Source organism: Pseudorca crassidens, chromosome 1 (assembly GCF_039906515.1).
Source record: "Pseudorca crassidens isolate mPseCra1 chromosome 1, mPseCra1.hap1, whole genome shotgun sequence".
Lineage (NCBI taxonomy): Eukaryota > Metazoa > Chordata > Mammalia > Artiodactyla > Delphinidae > Pseudorca > Pseudorca crassidens.
Window position 1 is genome coordinate 35,120,915 of NC_090296.1, and position 17,542 is coordinate 35,138,456.

The 17,542-nt window shown below is 39.3% G+C and overlaps 2 protein-coding genes across 6 annotated transcripts in view; one reads left to right on the forward strand and one right to left on the reverse strand.

Annotated features, from left to right (window-relative positions):
* EIF2S1 (eukaryotic translation initiation factor 2 subunit alpha) overlaps positions 1-2,979 on the reverse strand; it is a 19,171-nt gene extending 16,192 nt beyond the window's left edge. The window contains exons 1-2 of one of the 2 annotated variants that reach the window (XM_067732885.1): positions 2,839-2,979; positions 2,275-2,448 (exon numbers count right to left, since the gene is read on the reverse strand). The gene's annotated coding sequence lies outside the window, so the exon portion shown is untranslated. The remainder of the gene's footprint in view (positions 1-2,274; positions 2,449-2,838) is intronic. The other variant, XM_067732876.1, reaches the window with a different exon arrangement.
* On the forward strand, positions 2,846-16,645 carry ATP6V1D (ATPase H+ transporting V1 subunit D). 4 transcript variants are annotated; one of them, XM_067732840.1, is made up of 9 exons: positions 2,846-3,138; positions 7,990-8,107; positions 8,889-8,968; positions 10,558-10,625; positions 11,348-11,392; positions 12,489-12,592; positions 13,278-13,344; positions 14,546-14,624; positions 15,746-16,645. In XM_067732840.1, exons 1-9 carry the CDS (start codon positions 2,846-2,848, stop codon positions 15,885-15,887), a joined length of 996 nt encoding a protein of 331 aa, XP_067588941.1. In that variant the 3' UTR covers positions 15,888-16,645. The 4 variants fall into 4 exon arrangements, with proteins under 4 accessions (XP_067588941.1, XP_067588946.1, XP_067588955.1 ...); XM_067732845.1 differs by having other exon boundaries at positions 2,846-3,087; positions 15,746-16,447; XM_067732854.1 differs by lacking the exon at positions 2,846-3,138 and adding an exon at positions 3,452-3,641 and having other exon boundaries at positions 15,746-16,447.
* Positions 16,646-17,542: the final 897 nt, after the last annotated feature.

A 17,542-nucleotide genomic window follows, 5' to 3' on the forward strand; every position in this document is an offset into this window, starting at 1 on the left:
TTCCTAGTGGCTTACCCACTGATTTATACATTTTTCCACTACCTACAGGGTCCTATATTATCTGGCCACTGCCTATGTCCCTGAGGTATCACTTTCCTCCTAGTCTTCCCCATTTTATAGATGAAAAACATGAAGCATGGGTTAAGCATCTTGTTTTGTCATATACTGCTAACAATGACAGTCAAAATCTGAACCTATGAAGTTTGAATCCATAGTTTGTGTCTTATACATCAGGCTATATTTTCTCTCAATATCACTGATAAATACATGACAATCAGTAAAACATCTTAAACAAAAAGCACTATCAATGTACATATTCAGTGCTGGAACAGAAACTATAAATTAGTGCAAACTTTTAGTATTAACCTATCCCGTATAACAAAAAATAAAGCTGCATATTAATAATAGTGGCAGAGATATATTTCTCTTTGAAGCCTGACAAAACAGGGATTTAGGAAATAAAGGGAAGCAGACATTCAATTACCCACCAAGAAACAGCTGAGCTGGTTGTTTCATTTTTAAACAGGGCTTTTTTTTTTCTTGGACAACTGTTGTCAAATATCTGCATGTAAAGTACTAAAATTTGAGAGCTGAAAAAGTTTCAAACTGGATATAAAAATAAACGTTATGGAAATGTATGAAACAGTTTTAAGAGATTTAACAGGTGCTAACCACTTTTACTCACCAAGTTTCTTCAAATAGTAAAGCCAATAATTTTGGAGAAGCAAGACTTAATTCAATTGTAAAAGAACATAGGCAATCGTGTAAAAGAATCCTGAAGGGAGATATGGATGCTAATGCTTCAGGAGGTACAAGTCTCTTTGCAATAGACGGTGTAAATAAAGGAATACTGCTAATGGTATGTCATTCCCAGTAAAAGACAAGTAATGGAGTATAAAAAAAATCTACTTTGCAAAAGAACCTGCATAATGGTTAACAGATTTTGAAACTATCTCTTTATTTATGGAAATATTATGCTAATAACACTCACTTTGAAAAAAATCAGTCAGGAGAATAGGAGTCACACATCAAGTATCTATCAGCCCTTTTACATAATTTTCAAAGCACTTCGACTTATTTTATTTTGCCCTCAATAGGGTCCTCAAGTCAGGCAAGTAGCATAGCCTGACTTTGGGAATAGTTCTAGACATGGGTTCCAGACTTCGCTCTCCTACTTACTAGCTGTGGCTGCTTGGGAAATGCATTCCCATTAACTGTAGTTTCTAGTGTGTGCCATGTACTTCACCGGTTTGTGGCGGGTATCAAATGAAATAATATACATGTGATAAAATTTGGAAAGTGTAATGTGCTATACAAATATAAGCTATTAAAAGGCAAAGGAGCTATCATTTCCATTTTGTAACTTAATTCATTAAACAATTATTATTAAAGTATTAAATGACTTCCTCAAAGACAAATGCTTACTAAGTACAACAGGAGCTAAATCCAGGTCATCTGACATTGACTCCAGAGTTTAACCCACAAAGCCTCAATATGTCAGAGTACTACAATACAGTATGTGTTCTCCAGTAAAGAACACCCATCTTTCAAAATACATGAACTGAATTCCAAGATAATTTCAAATACCCTGCAATGTCAGTAATTTTGCCTGGTCAAACAGTAGGCAGGACTTCTTAAACCACTGCATGGTCAAGTCGCCATAATGGATACAGAAGTCCACATTCGTTTCCAAAGTAAAGTATGATGTGATAGAGGCAACTCCCGTGATCATGCTGATTCGGCCCTAACACTTAGTTACGTTCTGAATGCTCGTTTTTACTACATAAGTGCTACACAAATAAAGCTTTTAAACTAGTTCACTGTCATTGAAATAGGAAGCACCCATCTCTAAAAACATTACTGTGCATCTTTTTGAGATGTTTTGAGAATCGCTAACTGTCATGTGGCATCCAATGAACTGAGAAGAGGCAGTAAAGCTCTACGTAAATAATTCCAAACTGTTGAAAGACACAGAGTTACAAGGTTTTTTCCCCTTGGATAACAGCTTAAATCGGTAGAAAAAACAAGACTTCTTTGCTACACCTTTTCCCCAAGAAACAATGTTTCTTGTTAATGAACGTTAAAGTAGCCTAAGTTTGGGGCGCTGACAAAAGGGACCTGAAATTCCCGTATCTTATGTGTTTTAGTTCTGCTTAACCGTAAGATTACAGCGCGTATTTCTACAAGTCTATTCTCTGAAACACGGCAAACCGATACGAAGAGTAATAAACTCTTCAGTAGGATCTTTTAGTGCCATCTTAAGGAGCGACTCACTCTCCAGAAACGCACCACTCCAGCAACACAGGGCGAAAGCAGCTTCGATTTTTTTACTATCACTTATCAGATGAACAAACTTGGATCTTTTTTTTAACCCAACTCTTGTCAATATCGTGGCCCAATCAACGGGTTCCTTGAAGTGCCAGGTCTGGTTACAATTGAGAGTATTTGCTGGGGCGGAAGAAAAAAAAAAAAAAAAAAGGATGGAACTCTCAGGCCCGGAAAGGGCAAAGTGTTCGCGTCCCGGGGCGGGGGCGTCACGGCATTCTCCCAAGGCCGCCCCACCTCACGGCGTCCCCACTTGAAGCACACTGAAAGGGCTGTTCAGTCACTCGGCCCGCCTCCCTTCACGAGAGGCCTCCGTTCGCACCATGACACCTCTGCTACACGGGGAGACCGACACGGAGCCGGCGGGCGGTGGCAGCTGTGTGCAGACACTTCCCGCGCAGGGACGGGAGAAGGAGGGGGTGTTAGCCCGGGGCCTACCCTCTATCGATCACCCATGTCACTGGACACAAGCAAAGTGAATTCCTGGAGAAACCGATCGGGGCGACTAGTCACCTGAGGTATGTGTGTGAATCCCGCACTGGTGTCCGGCGCCACGCTCTTCAATCGGAGAGACCAGACTTCATGCACCCGTAGCAGCCGCCGACTCTCCTCAGCGTGCGCTTCGCTCGACCCCACCGCGCATGCGGAACCACCTCGCAGCACGCAAGCGCCAACAGGATGGAGGCCCCTCTTCGTCACTGACCATGGAGTCCAGGTCCTCCGAGAACAAAGAAGAATGTGGACCTTAGGAGGACCTGAAAAGTACGTTTTCTCGCTGTCTTTAGCTTTCGCTAAGGAACCTTCAAGGCGCAGGTAAGAGGGAGGACTCTGATTCCTTGTCCCTGAAAAATAAATCCTCTCTGAAAGCTTTAGTCAACCATGAGGTGGCGCTGTGACCAAAAATGAAAAGTGGAGGAAGAGAACGAGTGTACTCTTCCCTGGTCTTTCGCCTCGCCCTGCGCAGCCGCCTGGGAGCTGCAGACTGGGGGGGGGGGGGGGGGTAGAAGACGAACCGGAAATGAGAGGCGGTTCCGGGGTGCGCGCGCCTCAACATACGGGCATCGCCTTCTTCCTGTCGCCTTCCCCACACCCCTACCCCCAACCCCTACCGACAGGAAGCGGAAGTTAAGAAGGCGTATCCTGGCTGCCTCTTAGCAACGCCAGGGGGGTCACGGGACACAACCAGCTGACTCAGGTAGCGGTAGACTCAGTGGGTGGGCTTGTTGCAGCCACGATTGCCCGGCCAGGGACCCAGGCCGAACAGACATCATCAGAATGTCGGCCAAAGACCGAATTGAAATCTTTCCCTCGAGAATGTAAGTAAAAGAATGGAACGAACAGGTGTTCAGGAAGACCTGCCCGAGCCGCTATCCCTACATACCCTGGACCAGCAGCGGGGCTCCTTGTTTCCTGGGCCGACCTGAGCTCTCTCCAGTCTCTTCTCGTGAGTCCAGGGCGAGGCTCCCTGAGGGGCCCCTTACACATTCCTCTGAGTGAACCAGACTGGACAGGGCAAGTCCATCCCGTGAGAACAGGCGCCCGGCCTGCTGGCTTTTGTAGAGATCAGCTGACTTTAGTCATTAATCGAGCCATTCATTCCATATTCCCTTATTGATCCGGACACTGGATTTATATAACTATGAATCGTCGCCACTCTTGCCCTAACAGTTTAGTGGAGGGATAGACAAGCGAACGAAGTTTGATAAATGCTTGTTTTTTTTTTTTTTTTTTTGCGGTACGCGGGCTTCTCACTGTTGTGGCCTCTCCCGTTGTGGGGCACAGGCTCCGGACGCGCAGGCTCAGCGGCCATGGCTCACGGGCCCAGCCGCTCCGCGGCGTGTGGGATCTTCCCGGACCGGGGCACGAACCCGCGTCCCCTGCATCGGCAGGCGGACTCTCAACCACTGCGCCACCAGGGAAGCCCTGATAAATGCTTTGAGAAGAGCAGTCTACTGCGGTGGGAAGCAGGCTTCTAACCCAATTTGGGTGTTGAATCGAATCGCCCTAAAGTGGGCGTCAGGTTCGATCTTGGATACCCATACTCATTTTCCAAGATCCCCTGAAATGTCACATGTGGTGGGAAGCTAGACCTGAATTTCTGAGGCACTCCTTTTGTCTGTCACTGTTGCATGTCATTCAGACTTCTGTTAATATCACCCGTCACATTGTAAAGTGCATATTTGTTTATGTATATTTACCACTGGACTGTGAGCTCTCTCCAGGATGAGAAGGGTCTTGATTATTAATCCACAGAAGGTCCACAAAAAATGTTACTTAAATGAACCCATGCCGTGGAGTCTGTTCAGTTGTGGCCTCCTTTTCTCTTTGGGCCTGAATTCTTTGTCAGGAGAAAAATTTTAAGTTTTCTCAAACGTGCCTAACAACTTGTGGAAGGTGAAGATTGTTCTTATTTGCTCTCTCCCCCTCCCCCTCTTCCTTTTCCTCTTTTTTTCACTGAGGAGCAGAAAATCAGTTTTGGCTTTGACACTTAGATCTTTTGATTGTGGTCCTATCTCTTTGGGGGTGTTCTGCTGTTTTTCTTTATTTTGACTTTTTCTCAGAGAATCTGAGGATGCTTTAAAATAAGAGTTGTATTTTAACCCCCAAACCTAGATTTCTGTACCTACCTGGGTGGCTACAGCTTTTAATGAAATGAAGGGGATTTTGTTTGTTTGGTTTCTACCTTTGCCTATTGACTTTCTAATAGCTGTTAGTCCTAGGTGGGAAGTAAGTCAGTTGTGGAGAAAGGCAGTGCCTGTGAAATAGATAAGGCTCAGGACTACCCTGGGGTAGTGAGGACTGTAGAACTCCCAGCACTTAAAGACTGACTCCATCCAAACCTCTGCCCTAAGAGACACCAGACTCTAGCATGGCTTCTAGTAGCCTAAGGCTATGTTCCTAGAATGACTCCAGCCCCTAGTAAAATGCCTGCTTGAGAAAACTCATCCAGCCAGAATTTACTCTTTGTTCTATGCAACACCTGAGACTATGCCCCTGACCTCCCTTCCTTAATTGCCTGCTAGCAGACACAGCTGGCCTGATGGCATTTCCAATGCCCAACCTTTTGGAATTTTTCTCTGACTCGCATCCACTCTCACTCTCCTCGCTCATTTTAAAATGCCTAATCACCTGTGCACAATCAGAAAGGAGCTCAGCTCTTTCCCCTGCTGTCAGTGGTTACTGAATAATATCTGTTTTCACAGTTTTAATGTCTGGCTGTGTTTATCTTTGCTAGTAGTCAGAATGTTAACGTTTTGTTTTGTTTTTACTTTGAGACTAAGAGGTGAAAATACACTCTTTGGGCTTAGACAAGAATGATAGGTTTGTGAATGTGAAAATTGCTATTTGAGAGCACTCAGCTTGCCGATTGAGAGGCAAATCAGGTGCAGGAAGTAACTGCTTCTCTAAATATTTTCCCCAAGGCTTATCAGCAGGTACTTTGTCATGTAGTCAGATGTTTTTGATTCAGCTGGAAGCAAAGTCATCATCCTAGCTGAAGGTCAAACATTTTTTGTAGGGCCAAGCAGCTCTGTAACTTGTAAAATAACAAGTGTTTAAAGAGCGAGGCTAGGAAACACACTAGTGACTTCTGTTTCAGACACTACTACCTTACAGTGTTATCCTGTGAAATGGGGCTGTCACCCACTTAGGCACCAGAGAGAGCAAAACAAGTTTAGAGTGGAAGCAAAAGAGGCATGACGGATTTGGAGTCAACAGAAGTCAGTCACATCCAGGTTCTCCTACATACTGGCTATAAGCCTTTGGGCAAGTCACTCTTTGAGTCTCAGGAATTAAAATTTGTCTATTTCATGAGAAAAGAAATTAAATATAGGAGGAAATTAAAATTAGCATGGTGAATTCAGTTTTATGAACCAGTTCACCTTTTTACTGTAAACTTGCTGCCATTTGCAGTACTAGGACTTGACTTAAATTTGGTTCAACTCTTTGAGCCCAAAGTCTGGTGGTTAGTGTCAACAACACGGTACATTGGGGTGCATAGCTCTTGCTCAGGCTGGAAGCTGAACCAGCTTCACTTGGTTAGACCTCCAGTGAAGCTAGTCAGTGCAAATTCAGCCACTGATAGCTAGTTTTTCAAAGACAGAACTGTTCACCTGAATTATGTCCCCTTAATCTATAGATGAGGTAGTATGGCACATGGTTGGGGTACAGTGGACCTAGGTTTGAACCTTGGTTAAATCCCTGGAGTCAGAAATCTGTTTCAGGTCTTGCTCTGCATTTTCTTCACCGAGTGACTGTGGGAAAGTCGTTTCACTTTTCTGAGCTTCGTTTTCCTATCTTTCAAGATAATGTCTAAAGCCCCTTCCAGCTATAGAATTATTTTAGTAATCTTTGGCCTATGGTAGAAGATTCAGTATAATCTAAGAATTTAGTCAGAAGTTTAGCAAAAACTATTTTGCAGTTGGTAATAACACCAGTCATATGAAATTATGTCCCCTTAAATCACTTTAGGTATGTTATACAATTGATTATTGAATCTTATTATCCTTTCTCATTATTAAATTTTATCTGGCATATGGTAGCAAGAATGGAAATGTCAATTTCTGCTGTTGCTTTCTTGACTTTGGTTTTGGGGTTTCTGATGAGAAAAGATTGAAATAGGGAGGTAAGGAGATTTAAGTGGCTTGTCACTTCTCAGAAGTGTTTACTTATATGTGTTATTTGTTACCTGGAGTCATTTACAAATTAGTAAAGTGATTGGTAGTAGAGTCTTAATTGATGATATCAAAACACTTCAATGCCACACTTTTAATGGAAAAAGTGATAAATGATTGTGGTATGAAATACAGAAGGTAAAACAGAATATAGTAGTAAAAAGTAAATCCATCTTTTTCACTCAAGCTCACTTTCCAAAGGAAACTGTTACCACTTTCTGTGAACCTCTCTAGAACTATTCTCTATATAAGCACATTCATCCCTTACTGTGCATAACTGAGACAATGTAATATGAGGAGCACATGCAGATCTACCTTCCTCTTTTTTTTTTAATGGCTTCATATCATTCTGTTGTATGATGAACCGTGATTTGTGGAACATTTAACTTGTTCCCACCCTTTTGCTATTATAAATAAGGCTGGACTACTCGTTCTTGACCTTGTACATGTTTTTGTGTACATGTGGGAGTAAATCAGGGGGATAAATCCCTTAAAGTAGAATTGTTGGTCCTGAAGGTAAATGCATTTCAAATTTTGACATATATCATTGGACAGATTTTTTTTTCTTAGTGCATACCTAATGGAAACATATACTGTTTTAACTCACAAATCAAGTAATTATTTAAACTATGCTGGTATCATAAAATAGTTCTAATAAATATTTATTAAATCATAATAAAATTTATTAAATTATTAACCAATTATTAAGTAATATTTATTATTATAATTTATTAAATTATTAATGTTATTTATTAACTTATTTATCAAATTATTAAGTTCTTATTAAAGGATTGTTTCTGTTTTAAATAAAAAAGACTTCTTATTTATGGAACACTGAGGGTGGAAATCTACAGTATTGAGAAACCAGTTAAGCCTGTCAGTTACAAATGGTATATATTCTTGCTCTCATGACATCGAGGAATTCGCATAATTTTAACACCATATTGGGGAAGTATTTTTATTTTAAATGTCTTTAACTTTATTTACATAGGGCACAGACCATCATGAGGGCTCGGTTAAAAGGAGCACAGACAGGTCGAAACCTCCTAAAGAAAAAATCTGACGCCTTAACTCTTCGATTTCGACAGATCCTTAAGAAGATAATAGAGGTAGAGTGAAGTTTGCTTAGAATTGTATTTATTTTAGAAGTGTCTATGGAAAATCCAGCACGACCGTTGGCATTTTAATTAAACATTTTTCTTTCAAAAGTAAAAATGCCATTGTAAATGTAACAAGTTTCAGAAAGTACATTTAATAAGATTCAAACTCTTTACTCTTGCCCCCAAACCCCACTTGATCTGCTCTGGCCCCTGCCTGCCACTCTGATCTCATTTGGAGCTTTTTTTCTAACATCCTCCTCTAGGACCTTTGCATTAGCTGTTTCTAATGCCCGAAATGCTCTTTCCCCAGAATTTATTATAACTGTCCTCTGGCCTGTCTGGTAACTTTCTACCCACCTGTCCCAGTTTTTCTTCTCTTTCAAAAAAAATTATTGTGTATTCTCAAACATTAAATATTCCAGATTTTAGAATCACTGTGCCATTAGGATTTTGAGAGCAGTATAGTGAATTTAAAAGATTAATTTGAGCAAAACAGCATGGACTCATTCAGGAATAAGTTCGGCCCTTCAGTAAAGATTCAGTTTTCTATTTCTTAGTGCCTTTGTTCCAGTATTTTAATTATAAAACTCATGGTTTTGCAACATTGTTAGTAACCATAACCAAAACTGTTCAAGCAAAATTGGATATATTTATTTTATTGTTACCAAATCAATATTTACATGTACACCTGGTGTAAAATACTGATGGTTGTTAAAGGAACATGATTATGATATGATTTTTCCCTGTAAAAAAACTTGGTTTTATTGGCTGTTGGTTTTTGCTTTTCCAGACTAAAATGTTGATGGGTGAAGTGATGAGAGAAGCTGCCTTTTCACTTGCTGAGGCCAAGTTCACAGCAGGGGACTTCAGGTAAGAACACTTAAGTGGGGTGTTTTGAAAAACAAAGTGCTATCATGTTCATAATTTCATGTAAAAGCCTCTTTTAATTTAAAAAAAATACATAAGCATTAAAGACAAATGATATAGTAATAATAAGAACACTTTTAACCCCATCACCTTAACACTTTTGTGTTTATTACCACCCACGTGTATCTGTTACATAGTTGCAGGCACAGAATACTTAATATTTTACAGTCCATTTTCATTTAGTATTGTATCATAAACATTTTTCCCTATTTTCACATAGCTGCATAATCTTTAGATGTATGATAATGTATTAACGTTTTCCTGTAATGGTGGGCCTTTGGGTTGATTTTCAGATATTTGGATTATTAGAAAAGGTGCCATGAACATCTTTATGTATATATTTTTAAATTTCTGTTGAATTATTTCCTTAGGAAAATTTTTGAGAATGGAATTGGTTGTTTAAAGGGCATGGACTTTATGGCATATGTCAATGTGTGCTTTACAAAGTGTACAAAATGGCTTAGTTATTGCTTTACATATGTTATGTTTGGTTATGTCATTTGGTTCTCCAAATAAGCCTGTGAGGTGGACCAGGCGAGCATTGTTGTTCTCAGTTTAAGTTTAGTGCCTTCCTAAAGTCAAATGACTACTCAGGGGCAGAAGTGGAAGTTTTCAGGGTTTTTGATTTTAGTCTTCTTTACCAATAACACAATGCCTCCATTCTTAGTTTGTGTTATCTGGGAACATTACCTGTGGACAGTCTTACAGCTTGAGGGGCATAAGACCTTTTTTTTTTTTTTTTTTTTTTTTTTTTTGTGGTATGCGGGCCTCTCACTGTTGTGGCCTCTCCCATTGCGGAGCACAGGCTCCGGACAGTAGGCTCAGCAGCCATGGCTCACGGGCCCAGCTGTTCCGCGGCATGTGGGATCTTCCTGGACCGGGGCAGGCGGACTCTCAACCACTGCACCACCAGGGAAACCCGACCTTTTTTTTTTTTTTGTCATAAGACGTTTTGAAGTAGTAGACTTTTAATTTTTGCCAGTGTTGGTAGGATAACAATTTGCATTGACTTTTCCATGAGAGGGCGGGAATAAATAGTGTGTATGTGGTATGTGAAGGTGTTTTAGGGTGGTTATGAGGAAGACACTTTATTTTGTGATAGTAACAGGTGGGGAGTCAGACAAAGCCAGATGGAAATTAGATTCCAAGGTAAAGGAATTGAACTCCTGCTTAGGCACACCTACAGATTTGAACAGCAAACCCAGAAGGAAGGAACGTTTTCTCCAAATTACATTAGTGGAAAGAAAATCCCTAAAGTCACATCCATGCACCACATGTCTGATTGAAAACTTAAGCAGCCCATGTACATTAAAATCATTCTTTGTATTCTTATGGCTAATGTTTGAATATTGTTCATACTTTGCTCTCTGAGGCCCTCCTCTGGTAGCAGTGATTGTTCTTTTCTGAAAGAAGACAATCATCAAAGCATAATCATGACATCTTACTTTTGTTGAAGTCACCTGATGGGTCCCTGCTGGTTTATTTCTCACTCTAAAAACTCAACTAAATCAAGGCCTTTTCTTTTTCTGCAGCACCACAGTAATCCAAAATGTAAATAAAGCCCAAGTGAAGATTAGAGCAAAGAAAGATAATGTAGCAGGTAACTTTTCAACCCTTTGGAACTCTTGGCAGAGAAAAGATAACATTTTTAAATTAACCCATTTATACAGCAAGATCTTGATGGCCCAATTAATCTTTTCTCCTTAGACAAAGTTGTTTGGCTTTACATGTTAAAACTTGTTTACTGGTGGTTGCCAGGGGATGGGGGTGGGGAAAGCTATTGTTCAGTGGATGTGAAGTTACAGTTATACAAGATAAATACATTTTAGAGACCTGCTGTACAGTAGTATAGTTACAGTTAATAGGGTGTTGTGCACTGAAAAGCTTAAGAAAGTAGATCTCATGTTGAGTGTTCTTAACACATACACACAGGAAAAGGGACACAAATCTTTTGGAGGTGATGGATATGTTTATTACCTTAATTGTGATGATGGTATCATGGGTATATGCATATTTCTATACTCATCAAAATGTATACATTAAATATGTGCAATTATTTGTATATTATGTATACCTCAAAGATGAAAGAAAAAAAAAACAAACATTGTAACAGCCAGATCCCTTACTAAGGATAATTTGACTTTTGAATAGGAAAGAACACTTAAGGAAGGTTCCTAAATTCATTCATTGAAACCAGTTACAGTTCCAGGCGATCTCTTGGCTTTTGAGTATTTGCTGAAAAAGAAACACAGGAAACAGTGGTTAAGAAACAGTACTTCAAGGACATGTTTGTGAATCCATATATGTTTCTGTGTTTAACAGGTGTTACTTTGCCAGTATTTGAACATTACCATGAAGGAACTGACAGTAAGTGTGAAACTTTTTATGTGTGTGTCTCTGGGTTCTTCCAGTTCTTCTTTAAATGAAAATTATTCTGGAAAATGATGATAAATAGACCTGCTTAGAGTTCAGTGGTTCCAGTGTTGGAAACCTTCTTTTTTTTTTTATTTTTTTTTTGGCGTCGCCGGGCAGCATGTGGGATCTTAGTTCCCCGACCAGGGATCAAACCCATGCCCCCTGCATTGGGAGTGTGGAGTCTTAATCACTGGACCGCCAGGGAAGTCCAGAAGCCTTCTTATCAGATATATTTGGGACAATAGTTTATCAGTTAATCAAAAAAGTGTTATTGCAGGGAGTCACAAAACATTATACATTGCTTAAAATATTTTATTTCAACCTAGAAATTTATAGAGTCATTTGCAATTTTAAAAATATAAGGCCATGGCCTTTCTTTGAGTATGAATCCACTGATTAGACTTCCATGTTGTCTGTCTGCATAAACCACACCCACAATGTATTGTTTATAATTTCCAGTTTGGGTCTTTTTAAAGTACAGTAAGATCTTAGGCACTGTGATACAATCTGAATGCTGAATCTTCCTAGACTTTTATAGCCAGCCTGCCCGATTTTTTTATAATTGTCTCACCTTTTCCTAATTTGACAGCATGTTTCAGGTAGTAACGCATCTTTGTTGAGTCTTTCCAAACTAATCAACTTTCTTTCATAGAAACAACAATATTCTTTCTTTGGCCCTCATATTAAATTGGTTCACATCAAATATTTAGTACTGCTTGAATAAAGAAGTAGAATATTCTAGTGAGTCACCTGTTAACAGAGAGTGTCAACCGTACTGGGGCATCAGGCAGTATAATCTACAAAGGGAAGGGGTGCATTCGTTAATCCAGCAAGGTAACTTCTCCTATAGTTAGATTTAGAAAGTATCCTTGTGCAAAACTACTCAGCAACATGTCCTACAGTTTTGGGGGAGTGAAATGGGCACTTAATGTTTGGGTTAGTGAATTTGTTTTTCCATGTTTGGTATTATTCTGACTTATCTTCTTTTGGGAAGTTTATGGGGAAGATTACACCCTAAATACAAATGTTGTCTGACTGGTTCTTTCAGGTTATGAACTGACTGGTTTAGCCAGAGGAGGTGAACAGTTGGCTAAACTGAAGAGGAATTATGCCAAAGCAGTGGAACTACTGGTGGAACTAGCTTCGCTGCAGGTAAGTTTCTGAAATGGTGGCTTCTGCACCATTGTCCCTACTTTTTACTACTAACAAAATGTTTGTGCAATGGTATAGTTTCATTCTTGGCTAGGTGAGAACAGCAATAGTCAATATAGATTTTTTTTTTTTTTTTTTTTTTTTTTGCGGTACGCGGGCCTCTCACTGTTGTGGTGGCCTCTCCCGTTGCGGAGCACAGGCTCCGGACGCGCAGGCTCAGCGGCCATGGCTCACGGGCCCAGCCGCTCCGCGGCACGTGGGATCCTCCCAGACCGGGGCACGAACCCGCGTCCCCTGCAACGGCAGGCGGGCTCCCAACCACTGCGCCACCAGGGAAGCCCCAGTCAATATAGATTTAAATGCAAATATAATATGGTTTATGCATGAAAGCCTTTTTTTCCCCCCCTGCTTTGTAGCCAGTTAATATATATCTAGGTCATTAGTGTATGATTCTCTTCTCATGCCATCTTTATAACTTCAGGTGAGTCTGAAGTAAACAAATTCTAATAGAATGGAAATCATGTTAGCTCTATGGAAATCTCATAAGAATTTTCTGTTCTTTAAGTATGTTGAAGTAGTCTTGGTTTCCAAATGTTTCTACAAGTGCTGAGTGAAGGCAAGTGGTGGACAGGGCATGAGTAGGAAGACTTTGTGCTTACATTATTAATTTATCCTCTTATTTTAGACTTCCTTTGTTACTTTGGATGAAGCTATTAAGATAACCAACAGGCGTGTAAATGCCATTGAACATGGTGAGTGTAAGCTGCTGTGAGGCTCTTTGTCCATCCTCTTGTCCGCACCTCCACATTTGTCACGGACCTACTAGGAATCAGGCACTGATCACCTGCTGAATAAGATGTTGCCCCTGCCCACAGTAGGAAGGGCAGTGAGTCAGTAATACAGATAACTGTTAGTAAATCCTTTGATAGAAGTGTGTGTATGATTTAGCGGGTAGTTAGAGGAGAGTGGTGAGTTAAAAAGTACGGAATGTTTTACTCATTTCTGATTATTCATGAATAAAAGGTGAAACTATTTCTCAAGAGCCCTAATGTTTTTGTAAGTTCTTTCCAATGACTGAGTGATAAATGTTTTTGAACACATGAAGTATTAAACTTTAAAGCTGTCTTTCTTAGGCCTTATGTCCTGTTCTCTTGCTGTTCTTCTTGATTTCTAAAAATAAATTTTCCCATTGAATGTATTTATTTTCCATCTCTCATTTCATTATTTTAAAACTATGACTGCTGAATGTTGCCACAGTACTTTTTGCTTAAGAAACTCAGTTTTCATTAAAGCAACACTTATTCAATTTTAAAGTAAGAAAGGAGCAAAATTTGAGCAGCAAGGAAATTATTTTGCTTGGGCTCTATTAGTGTTAAAGAGGAAGTTATCTCATTGTTTAAAAACTTAAAACACATTTCCTGACTGCTTGCTTGTGCCAGCCTCTTGCATGGAATTGCAAGCAAAACAAAATGGATAAGGTAACAGTTTCAGTTCACAAGGAGTTCACATTCTAGAAGCAGAATAGGCAAATTCTGTGTAAAGTAGAACCTTATGATTGACACAAAATTCAACTTACTGTATTCTCTCTGCTCAATGCTCCAGTTTTTAACAATGGATTGCTGTTGTATTTAAAATAACATCTATTTGTAACATATGGTTCAATGTTACATATTCATATAAATTCAGTATATTCAGTGTTGTATATATATCATGGTCCAGTGTTACCTGTCCATAGAAAAGACAGTATGAGGGCATATTCCAAAATATTTGTTATTAGTTAACTATAGAGTGGTTGGATTATACTTCATTTTATTTCCCTGTGTTTTTGTTTTTTGCATTAAATGTACATTTATTTTACAGTTAGAAAAAATAAGTTACTGTTATACAAATGAGCACTGGCAATTTGAAAAAAGATTTGAAGTTCTCACTATATATATATTTTTTAAACCCTAGTCATCATTCCCCGGATTGAACGTACCCTTGCTTATATCATCACAGAGCTGGATGAGAGAGAGAGAGAAGAGTTCTATAGGTTTGTTGGAATTTGCAGTTATTGATCATTTTTTGTTTTTCCATATTCCAAAAGCTCGATTTGCTGAGACATGTTGGCTTATGTTCTTTAGAATTAGCACAGCTTGGGACTTCCCTGGCAGTGGTTAAGACTCCACGCTTCCATTGCAGGGGCCATGGGTTTGATCCCTGGTCAGGGAACTAAGATCCCACATGCAGTGCAGCGCGGGCAAAAAAAAAAAAAGAATTAGTACAACTTGTATTTTATTCTGATAAGAAACAAGGAATAATATTGCCAAAGGCTGTGGAGATAGATCTGTGCCAAGTTTTGCACACACCTAAAATATGGCATCTCTGAAAACTCAGGCCCTTCAGAGAAACTATAAATAGCCTCGATAATTCTTTAAAATGAAACAATGATTTAGATGGGGTGTCTCCCACATAAAAAGAAACTGGAATTAATCAGTCAATCAACAAATATGTATTGCATGTTAGAAATGTTCCAGGAGAAGGTATAAAGTACTTGGGGACATTACATAATAATATAAATCATACCATTAGAAAGTCAGAGTACTTGGAGAGAAATGATACCTGTACAGGAATTAGCTCTGAACATTTAGAGCTAGTAGGGACAATAAATGCTAAATAGGTGGTGTGCAGGGGTCAGTGTGTCAGTTTCAGAGAAGTGGGAGATAGGTGAAGGCAGGCGTATTCAGGAAAGACATAGCTGTCTTGGACCTTGAGTAGCTTCTGAGTATGATTTATAATCGTAATTAGCAAAATTTAGTTTGTCCTTCAGTTGATGTGCAGGGTTGTGGTAATCCAGATTGAATGATCCAAAATTTTAGTGTCTGAATGCTGAAAACCTGTTCCATTATCAGGGAATGGACATCAAAGTTTATTCACCCTGAGACAGGAGCTTTTGAAATCAGTTATTAGCTTAAAATGTGTGTGTATTCTACCTCAAATCTTTTTTTTTTTTAAATGGGTTATAAATATGTTACTGAAATTGAAATTAATAAAGGTAGAATTTTGTTCTACTTTGTAGGTGTTTATTATCCTTGTTACAAAACTAGAAGAAATCAATTCTACTTAGTACCAAAACAGCATTCAGAAAATTCCCTCCTTTATTTTATTTTATAGGTTAAAGAAAATACAGGAGAAGAAAAAGATTCTCAAGGAAAAGTCTGAGAAGGACTTGGAACAACGGAAGGCAGCTGGAGAGGTGATGGAACCTGCTAATCTTCTGGCTGAAGAGAAGGATGAGGATCTTCTCTTTGAATAATCTTTCCTGCTCTGATTCCTTCAGAAGGCCTAACATGGCATCATTTTAATTCACGGTGTGTAGGTTTGGTATGTGTGGCTATTTAATTTTTGGCCTAAGAATTTCACCAGTTGTAAAATTCCCTGTTGTCTGTTTATGGGATTACCTTTGCAGAATCATAATTCAACAACCATTTATCACCAATGACATTTGGAGAACCTGCCCAGAAACTTACAGAATTTATTCTGCGAAGTGTCACCCTACTCCACTTACATGTCTGTTGCAAGTGACCTGCTTACCAACATATTAAGAAATTCCCCTTAGGAAACAGCAGTGGTCTCAGGCCAACACACGTAGGCCAGCTACTGCTGGAACACCCTTTGTTCCTACCTACTTGCACACCGTTGTCTGAGATTGCTGCAGCCATCCTTGTGTTAGTTACTGTGGGACTTCTCCTCAAACATTATGAAAACCTTCACTTATTCTTCCTTGAATGGCAGGTCTGTCTTGTCTGTCATGGGAACAGTTCTGCCAATTCAAATGTGACTATGGTAATATACAGTAAAATGATTTAAAAATGAGTTGTTCCTTTTTTAATGAATTTACTGCTAAGTTGTGTTCTTATGCTCAGATCACCACATGGGATTGGCATCCAAAAAGAGCTTTCTCTGCAGACATGTATGAAGTGGGTAGCTTCCCTTTTCCCCCCTTCATAAACTTACTGAGGTGAGTGAGTGATTGTTGAATTTTGGGATACTAATAAATATGATTGCCAATGAGTTAAGAGGGCTTATTATTACTGCTGTTTTTTCTAAGAAAAAATAATTCCCATTTGAGAGTAATAAGGTAACTGTAGTATTTTATAATCAGTAACAACTTGAGGCATTTGAATGACCATATTGGGTGACTGAGGTTTTTAGTAGTTTGATCTGGTGTGAGCCATCCATGATTACTCAGGCTTTCCTGCACTCAGTTATAGGCATTGTTTGACATGATTGGCCATGGAACAGTTTTTAATTAGTGAAATTGTGACACTAGCCTTAACCGTATTGTGTTTAAATCAACTGATATCACAGCATAGACTAATTTTAAAGTAGGTAATTTTAAAGTAATTTTGCATACATTTAACAAAGACCTACTATAAAATAGCTTAGTGGTATTAGACATTTGTGTTTTATCTATTATTATCTCATCACAACAACCATTAAGAGGTACATATTGTTTTAATCCTGCATTTCACAGAAGAAAATTTTGAGGCACAATGAGCTTGAAGTGGTGAATCCCAGATTTAAATGCAGGCAGTCTACCTTCAGAATTTTTACATCCTTAACTTCTATCCTTTTTGCCTCCCCTATGTTAAAAACTTTGGGTAAAGGTAAAGACGTAAGGCCTGTCCTGGAGGAGCTGATTTTTAGGAAATCCTGTTGCTGCTCACAATAAAATCTCAGATTCAATGTAAATTCAGTAGTGATTGGAAAACCAACAACTGAGTTTGTAAGTCTTGAAAATAAATAGGTAACAATGAACTGCTTAATATTTAATCCTCCCAACAACACTCTAGTGAGTTATAAATACCATCATCTCCATTTTGCAGGTGGAAGGCAGGCCAAATGTATCTTGATTTCAGAGCCTTGGTTCTTAAGTGGTATGTATGTATGTACGGCTCTGTAGGAGGC

Bases quoted from the DNA above. Each gene is read 5' to 3' on its own strand.
- ATP6V1D (XM_067732840.1), top strand. From the start codon at position 2,846: ATGTGTGTGAATCCCGCACTGGTGTCCGGCGCCACGCTCTTCAATCGG. The intron at 8,969-10,557 runs GTAAGAACACTT...CTTTTTCTGCAG, and splicing joins TTCACAGCAGGGGACTTCAG to CACCACAGTAATCCAAAATG. The intron at 14,625-15,745 runs GTTTGTTGGAAT...TTTATTTTATAG, and splicing joins GAGAGAGAAGAGTTCTATAG to GTTAAAGAAAATACAGGAGA.